We start from the raw sequence: 12,558 nt of genomic DNA, 5'->3' as shown, positions 1-12,558 counted from the left end.
GTAAAGATTTTGCTTGAAAATTATTTAACGTTCAGTCTGTGAAGTTAGGTCAGCTAGGCACTGAGTAATAGTATTTCTACTTTCAAATCTTGAACAGAGAGATGAGGTTATCCCTAACCCTGCCAGGCTTTACTTGATCTCCATTACCTAGACCTTTCAAATTTGTTTCCTACAATTGCAGTCTCCAGTTCAAATTTAAGCACCAGAAGCTCCTGACTAGTACCAAATGTTAAAAGTTTAGGACCTAATTTCTTTTTTTTGCTCTCTGGATTTGTACCACTTCATAATATGTATGAATTAACACCACCCTCTACCCCACCCTGAAACCTGTATGCTCTCCTTCTACTAATGAGCTTGATAAACAGCACTTATGTCATTGTTAAATTTATTTTTTGTAATGCATTTTCTCCCCAATTCCCCTCTTCTATGTTTCTCCGAGCTTTCTGCCACACCACAGCCAAGATTGTGGGAATGGCATCTGTTTCTAAGGCTCTGCCTGTGATACACTTGAGGCAGCCACTAGGTAATACACAAAAACTGCCCAGCATGACTAACCCTCAAACTTTCCTTCAATTTCTATGAAAAATTGCACCTTCTCCACTTGGCAGTTTCCCTTGATGGCATGCTCAAAATTGTACACACACTGGGTTCTCAATCACCATGCTACTAATCGGTAACACCGCTGTTAGAGCAGAAGCATACTACAGCACCATGTGGCTTAAAGCATGTCATTTTTAAAATGTTTAGATGAAAGAATAGTATATACTTACTCTGCATTTGTCTGTGATCGCCAGCTGATTCAACTTTGTGAGGTAACACATTATAGACCTGCTCTAGGTCCAGATGCGGCATCCTTTCATTGATCTGTAAAGAAATATTGCACAATCACGTAAAGAAAATAGTTAATTCATCCAACATTTTGTTAAAAAAAATTTACAATTCACATTCTAACATTTGACTAACCTCTTGAAGGTCTGTTTCTATTGTTTGTGGTTTTGGTTTTGGTACTTTCTTAGGTCTGCTGAGGTTGAAGAAGTGCTTAAATGTAAAGGGAGCTTCAGGAGACATTGATTTGTGAACCATGTGTTTATGTTTGCCTAAAATTTCCGTGTCAGAAGGTTCATCGTCATTGTCTGTTGATTTTCGTAAAGCTTTGATGTCTTTAGCAATGTGCCGCTTTATAGCTGATATATTCAAACTTTAAAAAAATCAGCAGAAAAATACAGTTGAAAACAGAACTAAACTCCAATGATTAATTAATTCCTTTTATTATATTAAAACTCATTCTACTCTCCAGTTAATTGCTATTTCTCTTTCCTCTGGTCCTAACATTCTGTGCTCATATTTCTAGGCCTTCTGTTTTGGTATAACAGCTAAGACTTATGGGCATATACTACAAACAACTTACAAATCCTTTTAATTCCTGAGGGAATAATGATGGAACTCCTTCACCCCTGGGATTTACTCTGTCTACAGTTATATTTTGGTTAACAATTTGAGTTTATTTTAAAATGTGACCATAGATCACATACTTCATATATATTAATCTAAGGTATTCAGAATGTTGGAAAATTCTACCAATGGGGATGATAGTGTAGTAGTTATGGTACCAGACTAGCAACTCAGAGATAGAAGTTCAAATCCCACTGTAACAAGTTGTGAAATTAAATTCATGGTAATATATGTGACTAACACAAGGAAAAGTTATCAAAATTGCTGGATTTGTATAAAAACCTAATTGGTTCATTAATGTCCTTCACAGAATGGATGCTGCCATCCCTACCCGGTCTGACCTACACGTGACTCCAGTCGCACATTATCTGACTGACTTTTAACACCCTCTGAAGTGGCCTTGCAAGCCCATCAGTTGAACAGAATAAGCACCATCACCACAAGAACGGGTTCAAGGAGAACAACTAAAGTTAGGCAATAAATGCAACCTTGCCAGCATCACGCATGTTCCAGGAGCAAAGAAAACAACCCTTCTTGCTATCAAGGCAAATTGGGCACTTTGTAAATTATAGCAGTGTGTTTTTTCCCCACACTTCTTGATCGTTCCCTATTTTCTCATTCCCTCTACTGTTCTAACTCCCCGTCAATAGTTAAAGTGTATTTTAAGCTACCACACATCATGGAAAGTTATAATTCAAGCTGTGAGTTCTAGTATCTTCAGTGGGTGGTACCACACATTTGCTAAGCAGTTATGAAACAAAAAAAAATGGGGTGGGAGAGGAAGGCAAATGCGCAACAACCTTATCTTAGCTGGCCACCTTCAGGAAAGTTAGCTTCTCATTGGTAACACAGTGAAATAACACACAGAGACCTTGTGCACATTTACCTTTCAAGTGGTTCCATTACTTGCGAAAAGATAAAGGAATAAATGGGAAGATGCTTTATATTAATAATAAGCAGCTGACCAACATGATCTGCAAACAAATTCTGAATTAAATTAATTTCTTTAAACACATTCTGGTCACCAAGAACCACGGGAGACGTTCAGGTACTTGGAGACGGGTGTTGAGAACAGCCACAAGGCTGATCCCTAGTGACAATAGACTGAGTTATGAGGAAAGGCTGGAGAAACATGGACTTCTCTTCCAGGAAAGGAAGCAACTGAGGAATGATTCTATAGAGGTATATAAGATAATTAAAGGAATGTAAAAGATAAATCCAGAATCATATTTAAATTAAATTGTGAACGTAGGAGAAGGCGGCACAGGTTCAGACTAGTAAATGGTAAATTTAGCACTGATATCAGGAAGTTCTTCTTCACACAAAGAATAATCAGTATTTGGTATGGACTTTCAGAGAGGGTCGTGGAGGCAATAACCCTGGACTCACTTAAGAAACGATTAGATTCAACAATGAGGGTAATGTAGGGTCCTTATGGATGGATGAATTAAGCTGGGCCTTCCTCATCTGTAATCTGTCACATTGTATTGGTTCAATTATTTGTTTTTGATTTGTAACAAACTGAATGCAAATAATTACTGGCAACCATATACTTTAGCTGTAGTATAATAAAAGTAATGTTTTATCATTTCCACAACTTACTACGAATCAACTAGTTATGCAAACATTTATTTCATTACAAAATGTTCTTAAATTATTTTCTATAGACTGATTTTATGTAATAAAATTGAACAGCAGGAATGAATACACAAAGATACATTAAACCAGTAAAGCCATGCATATTTACGTTGAAAAACTTACAACTTAGTGCAGTCAAGAGCGAGCTGAGCCTTTAGCCTACTAAGGTTAGCATCATCAGTGAATACAGAGCGCTGTCTCACTATGTCCACCATATGAAGATAATGAAGGAATAGTTGTTCACACACTGTGATGATATGTGTAATAATTCGTCGGCTGAGCTCCTTGTTCTCCATATTTGTCAGAGTAATGTCATAAGGACAGAGCTCAATGTCCTCCCAGTGCAGCTTTACATCTGCTATAATCATTCCGCCCTAAGAATAACAATGCCAGCTTGAAATTAGTCCGTGCAGAACCACAGTATCTTTCCAAAAATAACATTGTATAATCAGTTCAAAGGAAATACTTGTTATTATATTATATAAAATTAAAACTTATTCCACTCCCAAACCATATTGATTTAGTGGGTAAACGCAACTTCTGGTGTGATATGCTGACAGACAAATCAAAGAGGTCCAACATTCGATCCCTGGTCTGGAATGTATATGCAAATCTTAGCTATGCACAATAGTGGGGGCTATATAATTGGCTTCAGAGTCACTAGTGGGAGTTTGGCACAGGGGACAGCTAAGGTTTCCTGGAATCACTATCCAACAATCTCACTAGTATTGCATATGTATGAATGTTGGACAATGACAAGATCAGGCTCAGCTGTGATGGCTCTCATAGTCCAATAGTCTACCAGCACTCACAATCTCGGTTCATAAATGGCTATCAATGGACTACCAGTACCCATCAAATGAGCCACCACTTTTGATCAGCTGATCAAGAAATCTAACTTAGAATATTAAACATCAAAAAAAGTATGAATAAAATGCAAAATACTGCAAATGCTGGATATCTGAAACAAAAACATAAAACACTGAAAACATATCGCAGGTCAATCAGCACCTGTAGGGAGATCAGACAGTTAACATTTCATACTCCTAACAGTTATCAGGGTTCTGATGAAAAGTGTGAGCCCAAAACATCGACTGGCGTCGACTGTCTGCCCTCTTCACAGATTAAGTAATATATCTCTTTAAAATGATCTACCTACCAGTGCCTGTTGGGTTTCTATAGAGACAGTTGTAACCTCTGATTTAGCAGCAATCCTTCTTTGAATCATTTGACATAGATCAGCGAGAGAGGTCGGGGCCAACTTCACACTTTTATCAATCGGAGTTACTGGACGTTCTAGCTGAAGTACTTCAAAAAGACATAATCAAAAATGTATACAACCAATATACCAAATCACACTATCTATATTCTACAAAGATACTGTTTTTAAGATATCCTAAATCTGCATTTGCATTGCAAGTATTAGTTTGATATTGGTACCTGTTTTGAGAGTAGTACTACCCTGCTTGCACTGTTCTCTGCTCAAGCAAAGTGTAGGCCTGTGCACGCATACACAGACCTTGGCTTACCATGTGAGAATGCAAATTAAATTTTTGATATCCTGTTTCTTTCTTTACTAGCATTAAAAACTTTAAAAGGAGTACCTGATTCACACTGGTTGCAGGAGGTGGTCTCACACCACTTCTGATAAATCAATTCACCCTCATTTCAGTTGCCTTGAACAAACAATTTATACTTCGATGCAATGCAAAATACATTTCAAATTGATGCAAAATCTTCAGCATACTTGGCCTGTAACTTTTATGATTCTTATTCATGTTATATTTAAATACCTCTTTGTTTCTTGCATCTACACAACTTGCACTGCAGTTCTATGGTTAAGTGAAACATGTTTTAGTTCTGGAGTAAATGCGCTAGCAGTTTTCCCAAGTAGTTAGATCTATTCTCAGTATCCATCTGGTTGTTGAATTTTAATGTCAAGCACCATTAGGCCTCAAGCCCTAATAGTGGTAGGAGTTCACTGTACAAATTTACTAATAGGAGTTTAAGTACCATAATTCAGCTGCCATCATTTTTCATAATTACATATTCTAGTTGCTAAGTTAACAATGATCCTGTTGACAAAGATTGTAATCTGAAAACTAACACTTTTCGTCCTAATATTTGGTTGGTCAATGAACTGTTCTCAAAAGTATCCTGGGTAATTAAGAGTAAAAAAATATATAGATCTGGGTTGATAAAAATCATCTTTAAACAACCTACAACCAACAAGCTCAACTAGCTTGGCAGGGGGATGGGAACCTGAGCATAGATTCAGAAGGGAGAGAAGCAGAGCTGGAAATGGAAGATAAAAAATTAGCAAGCAAGTTTGGGAGGCAGAGGAAACAAAGGTTAGAAAATAGACAACATACGAGTTTGGCAGTGTTTAATGGTATATACTTCAATGCAAGGAGACTAGTGAATAAGGCAGTTGAGCTAAGGGCACAGATAGACACGTGGAAGTATGATATCTTAGCTATTACTGAAACATGGCTTAAAGAGGGGCAGGAATGGCAGCTCAACGTTCCTGGCCACAGGGCTTTCAGAAGAGATAGGGGATAAAAAAGGAGGGGAGTGGCAATATTGGTTAAAGAAACAATTACAGCTGTGAGGAGGGATGATATGTTAGAAGGGTCATCAAATGAGGCCATATGGGTTGAGCTAAAGAACAAAAAAGGAGCAATCACACCGCTGGGAGTGTACTATAGACCCCCAAACAGTCAGAGGGAGATAGAGGAGCAAATATGCAGGTAAACTTCTGAGCAGTGCAATAACAATAGGGCAGTAATAGTATGGGATTTCATATACCCTAATATTAACCAGGATACAATCAGTGTAAAAGGTATAGAGGGCACAGAATTCTTAAATTGCATTCAGTTGAAATGTTTAGCCTACGTTGTTTAAAAAGAGAGAAAGGGATAGACTGAGTAATTATAGGCCAATCAGTCTAACCACGGTGCTGGGCAAATTATTGGAATCAATTCTGAAGGGCAGCATAAATCGTCATTTAGAAAGGTACACGGGTTAATCAAGGACAGTCAGCATGGATTTGTTAAGGGAAGGTCGTGTCTGACTAACTTGATTGAATTTTTTGAGGAGGTAACAAGGAAGATAGATGAGGGTAATGCGTTTGATGTGGTCTACATGGATTTTAGCAAGGCTTTTGACAAAGTCCCTCATGGAAGACTGGTCAAAAAAGTAAATGCCCATGGGATCCAAGGGAAAGTGGCAAGTTGGATCCAAAATTGGCTCAGTAGCAGGAAGCAAAGGGTAATGGTCGATGGGTGTTTTCGTGACTGGAAGGCTGTTTCCACTGGGGTTCCGCGGGGCTCAGTACTAGGATCCCTTGCTTTTTGTGGTATATATTAATGATTTAGACTTGAATGTAGGGGGCATGATCAAGAAATTTGAAGATGATAGAAAAATTGGCAGCATGGTTGATAATGAGGAGGAAAGCTGTAGACTGCAGGAAGATTATCAATGGACTGGTCAGGTGGGCAGAAAAGTGACAAATAGAATTCAATCCGGAGAAGTGTGAAGTGATGCATTTAGGGAGGGCAAACAAGGCATGGGAATACCCAATAAATGGGAGGATACTGAGAGGTGTAGAGGAACAAAGGGACCTTGGAGTGCATGTCCACAGATCCCTGAAGGTAGCAGGACAGGTAGACAAGGTGGTTAAGACGACATACGCGATACTTTCCCTTATTAGCCGAGGCACATAGTATAAGGGCAGGGAGGTTATGCTAAAACTGTATAAAACACTAGTTAGGCCACAGCTTGAGTACTGTATACAATTCTGGTCATCACATTACAGGAAAGATGTGATTGCACTAGAGAGGGTACAGAAGAGATTTACGAGGATGTTGCCAGGACTGGGAATTTTAGCTATGAGAAAAGATTGGAAAGGCTGGGGTTGTTTTCTTTGGAACAAAGGAGGCTGAGGGAAGATTTAATTGAGGTGTATAAAATTATGACGGGCCTAGATAGAGTGGATAGGGAGGACCTTAGCAGAGGAGTCAGTGACCAGAAGACATAGATTTAAAGTAATTGGTAGAAGGATTACAGGGGAGCAGAGGAGAAATTTTTTCACCCAGAGGGTGGTGGGGGTCTGGAACTCACTGCCTGAGAGGATGGTAGAGGCAGAAATGCTCAAATCATTTAAAAAGTACTTGGATGTGCACTTGAAGTGCCATAACCTACAGGTCTACAGACCAATGCTGGAAAGTGGGATTAAGCTGAATAGCTCTTCTCGACCGGTAGGGACATGATGGGCCGAATGGCTTCCTTCAGTGCCGTAACTTTCCATAACCGCTGAACAGCTTCCATTTGTAGTGGGCTATTTCAGAATTACACTTTCAGTGATCTGATCCATTTCAAAACATGGTATTTATTTGCTGATATAATTGGTTCATTTATTGAATGATGCTATTCCTCTATATTTGGCTGACAGCATAATCCATGTTTTGATTTAGTGTTTAAGAAAGAATTGGTAAAAGGATTAGAGAGGAGCATAGGAGAAATTTTTTCACCCAGAGGGTAGTGGGGGGTCTGGAACTCACTGCCTGAAAGGGTGGTAGAGGCAGAAACCCTCAAATCATTTAAAAAGTACTTGGATGTGCACTTGAAGTGCCATAACCTACAGGTCTGAATGCTGCAGTGTTAAAGTTAAAGTGTTACAGGAGAAAAGGGAAGGGAGAATTTTTTTTTTTGTCATATTACCTAAATGTATTTCCATCACAAACAATTTAAAATCATTTTGCTTTATGTAATAAAATCGAGCCCTTGCAAAAACCAATGTCCATTGTGCAAGTGACATCATGTGGGAGTACCTGGAAATTCTCCATCTTCAATACTGCGAGGTGTGAACAGACTTAGAGGTTCCAGTATGTCTTTGTAGCGCTGATGTAGTTCCTTAGCTGCAGCTGTGCTTCGCATAGAATATAAACCATTTTTATTTGACGGTTTGCTGCTTTTATTTTCCGCAACTGTTACACCAAGACCTTTAGTCAGCATTGCAGAAAATCACTAGAAAGGAAAAATAACCAAAATGTATTTTATATATGGTCCAAATTCCACAACTTAGCAGTTAAAAAGAGTTAAATATTTCTTTAAAAAGGAATAACAGTTCAAATAAATTTGCATTAATAAAGAACTGACCAACAGATCATGGAAACTGCATTAAAGTAAATAAGATGAACTGTTAGTTGCTATTCAAGTTTTTCCACTTTTCACTCCTTTTTACTGCAGGCAAGAAAAGGATAATGAAGCAAAATGGTGTGCCTTAAAATAGGAAAATAAACTACTCTCAGTTTGAAACCTACTCAAAAGCTCTGCATTTTGAAATGGCAGAAGCAGGCACAGAGGAAATAGACTATACAAAAAGATATGTGGGCTCTTAAAAAAAAGTTTGGAAAAATTGATGATTAAAAATATTAGAATGTGCAGCTGCTGTATTTTATTTTCACGCATAGTACAGTAGATCTACTAACAAATGGGTTCCTTAAGGTTTTATTGTACCCTAAACCTTAAAGCCGTTAACAGCAGCACTGGGTTAGTCTATACTGATCTGTAATGATTACAAACGACATTCTGAAATAATATGCTTATTTGCTTGAATCATCTGACCCCTTCCTCAATAAAGTTAACCTTTAACCGTTACTGCCATCTTTAATCTTTCTTTTCTTTCTAAAGTCCTCAAGCGTGTTGTCACCACCCAGTTCCACGCACATCTTTCCCATCACTCCCTATCTGAATTCTTTTAGTCTGATTCAACCTGCCCATCACACCTAGACCATTCTGGTCAAAGTCAGCAATGGCGTCTTTTGTGGCACGCTACTCTTTGTTCTCCTTGGCCCTCTCTACTGTGTTCGACGTGGTCAACTATTCCAGCCTCCTCCACCATCTCTATATGGTCCATGGCATCACACTCACTTGGTTCCATGACTCCCTTTCCCAATGTAGCCAGCACATCCCCCTTGCAATGGTCTCCTCCCACCTCTACACAGTCACCTCAGGAGTTCCCTTCCTATTCCTCATCTATATCCTGTCTCATGTTCACTCCATTTGTAGACATGAGATCAGCTTCCATGCGTATATTGACGACACCCAGCTCTACTTATCCTTCACCATCCTCAACTTCATGAACTACCACTGCTGTTTGTCTGTTGTCCAACATCATTACAGATGAATCTGAACATTCCCCAATTTAACATAGCATTGTTTTAGTCTTGCTGATAAGCCCCATTTCAGGACTTGAACACAAAATCTAGGCTGACACTTCGGTGCAGTACTGAGGGAGTGATGCAATGTCTGAGGTGCTGTCTTTCAGAAGAAATTTTAAACTGAGAGTCATTTTCCTGCTCATGTGGATGTAAAAGATCCTATGGCACTATTCGAAGATGAACAGGGGATTTCTACCAGTGCCCTGGCCAATATGTGTTCCTCAACCTACACCGCCAAAACATTAACTGGTCACTTCTCTCATTGCAGTCTGTGGGGCCTTGCCATTTGCAAATTGTCTGCCATGCTTGCCTGCAAAATAACAGTGATTACATTTCAAAAAGTTTTGAGGCCTCATGAGGCCCCTAAACCCCTCTGCCTCCCCACCTCCTCTACTCAGACTCAGGGTAGAGGGCAGAAAAGAAAGTACCAGGTTGGTAAATGAGAACAAGAGTATGTGAATGAAGGAACAGGGAATGAGGTCATGGCTTCTACCCAAAAGACAATGGGGTAATATAATTATCAACGGTGCTTTGTAAACTACTGCTTAAATACTGTAATGTATTTATTCTTGCTTGTGCTGAATAAAGTCATATGGATAGTAACCATTATGGTGTCAGTCTCAAACAACTGAACAAAGAGTCAAATTGACTACATTAGTTGCTTTGTTATTTGCACCTTTTCAGAATCACTATTTTGGAAAGCATAGGTGTGTAAAGGATAATATATGTTTCTGGAAATCTAGGAAGTGCAAAGTTAGATCTGGTTATGAATTTTAAAAATAGAATGATCAACAACTATAGCCTGACACTGTGGGAATCTATCCATAGTTCATACTCAAACAGTGCATTTATATAAAGTATATATATATATATACACACACACATAATTCCAGGTACAGTACTGGTAAAATACATAATGCACCAATGTATGTGCTTACATATTTTATGAAACAGAACTGACTGGAAACGTCAGAGATGTTATCTGTGCTCCCACGGTCTAGCATCTCCAACAGGTTTACTTGTTCTCCACCTCAGGATTCAGGTGGTATTAACAAATCAATCAAGCTCTACCCTAATGATTTACATTTTCACATCGTTCACCTGACGAAGGGGGAAGCCTCCGAAAGCTTGTGGATTTAAAATAAAATTGCTGGACTATAACTTGGTGTTGTAAAATTGTTTACTAATGATTTACTACATCGTCTAAACCCTTTGATGTTACTATCCTGTCACATATTACAGCCTATGTCTGCTCCAACAGATAATATGCACGAACTGTTCATTTCTAGCAATCGAATTAACATCATTTTTCACTAAAATTGCAATGCGAACCCAAATGTTAATCTATGTTGTTATGGAGTAATGTGGATATCATCACACAATAACTCTGTGGAGCATCATGATCATCATCCCCCCTAACAGCCACATAAAACAGCAAAAACGTAAGAAATTGTCCCTCACCTGAGGGTTCAACTGGTGCGTATGAAACACACAAGCTTCGCTCTCAAAGTTGAGAACTCATGATCTAAACTCCGAGAGGATATTACTGGCTTGTCCTTCACCTATGGCAACAAAAGAAGAAATGTAAGCTTTGATTACAGTCACTGCAAAGGAACAAGCCCTTTTCCCACGACTGCAGCCAAGTTATTGCCCGCACAGGCTACAAGAGTGGGTTAAAGGAGGAGTGCGTGAGGTTCCAGCTTACTTTCCGCTCGGACACAAGCCTGACGTGTAGGATTTACACAGATTGCAGCGGGGGGGGGGATAATAATAAACCGCCACCGCCCACCTTCTCACTCCCGGCAGCCGGCCCTCCCTCACACCGCTCGCTGCAGGCGTCTCCCTCCGCACCTCATTGTCCGCGGAACGGCGGAGGGATCGCAGTGAGCAGACCAGCCCGGTTGCTAAGACACGGCTGTACACAGAGCTGGTGGGGTTGTCAATCATTGAGATCAAAAGCGCCGACAGACCTAAACTGCAGGGTCGATGCACTTTGTGCAGCGCCACAGGTACGTGTTGTTGCACTTCGGGAAACATCCATCGTGTTATTTTAATTCAAGGTTTCACACTGATTCATCATTATGAAAGACAAACTTTAACAAACTAGCCAATAATGAAATACCATGGGTGAATAAAGAGATATGGGTAAAATTGAAACCAAAGGAAAAGGCATACTCTAAGTACAAGTGACAAAAGGCAATGCGAAGAGGTTAGGAAAGATGTCGAAAAAACAATTAGGAAAGCAAAGAGGAACTAAGAAATTAAATTATCAAGGAATATAAAAAGAAATAGTAAAGTATTCTACAGACACATAAATAACAAAAGAAAAATTAGGATAGGGATAGGGTCACGAAGGGATGCACAGGATAAACTCACAGGTAATGACAGCAAAATGGCAGAAATATTGAATAGTTACTTTGCCTTAGTATTTACCAGGGAGACGAAGGAGGTGGGCATGACATTAGAAGATGAGATCAAAAAAGATATAAAGAAATTTAAGATAGAAAGGGAGGAGATAATTGATAAACTAATCAAACTTAGAGAGGATAAAAAAGATTTCTTAGGAAAGATGCTGGAATCTTTACTTGAAGATGTAATAGAAAAACATCTAGAAAACAAAAATATAATAAAGACAGTTTCCACAAGCAGCCGAATCTCCTATGAGCTGAAGCCTGCATGTCCTGAATGAGATAGTGTGACACCATAACAGCTAACAACTAGGTAATATATGTCTTACTGTCAGAACACATTTCGGGCAAAATAATAGTTCAATTCATGTATGTCAGATAATTACACAAAAGCAGAAGGATGCAGCAAGTAACCAACAGGACAATAGTGACTTAAATGACATTTAATCTATTCCAAAATCAATAGAATCCAAAACCTTTTCCATAATTTCTAACTGAGTTATGTGTTAATGATGCCATGAAGCCCCTTTTTTGGCTGCCTCATATGGAATAGGCAGGGCAAAGCGGGAAACTACAGATTATAGGAAAAAACAGTTTACACAATTTTCTTAGACTCCAAACATTCCATCTGAAGATAATACAGATTCTTCTCAATAGTTAGACAGTTATGATCTTAATTATTGTTAGTTCTTGTATACTTGTCAATGCATATAAAAAACAGGCAACCTGAGGGTTTAGCCACTACAAATAAGGATGATGTGGAGATGCCGGTGATGGACTGGGTGGACAAATGTAAGGAATCTTACAACACCAGGTTATAGTCCAACAGTTTTATT

General features: G+C 38.9%; 1 protein-coding gene across 1 annotated transcript in view; it reads right to left on the bottom strand.

The window, feature by feature from the left end:
- ccdc87 (coiled-coil domain containing 87) overlaps window positions 1–11,158 on the bottom strand; it is a 41,385-nt gene extending 30,227 nt beyond the window's left edge. Inside the window, exons 1-7 of the mRNA XM_068004587.1 lie at window positions 11,104–11,158; window positions 10,776–10,876; window positions 7,923–8,118; window positions 4,250–4,398; window positions 3,214–3,464; window positions 964–1,198; window positions 771–864 (exon numbers count right to left, since the gene is read on the bottom strand). Of these exons, the coding sequence (XP_067860688.1) occupies window positions 771–864; window positions 964–1,198; window positions 3,214–3,464; window positions 4,250–4,398; window positions 7,923–8,106 (913 nt within the window). The 5' untranslated portion in view covers window positions 8,107–8,118; window positions 10,776–10,876; window positions 11,104–11,158. The remainder of the gene's footprint in view (window positions 1–770; window positions 865–963; window positions 1,199–3,213; window positions 3,465–4,249; window positions 4,399–7,922; window positions 8,119–10,775; window positions 10,877–11,103) is intronic.
- Window positions 11,159–12,558: the final 1,400 nt, after the last annotated feature.

This window comes from Heptranchias perlo, chromosome 24, assembly GCF_035084215.1.
Source record: "Heptranchias perlo isolate sHepPer1 chromosome 24, sHepPer1.hap1, whole genome shotgun sequence".
In the NCBI taxonomy this organism is placed as follows: domain Eukaryota; kingdom Metazoa; phylum Chordata; class Chondrichthyes; order Hexanchiformes; family Hexanchidae; genus Heptranchias; species Heptranchias perlo.
This window is presented reverse-complemented; position numbering and strand designations above follow the sequence as displayed.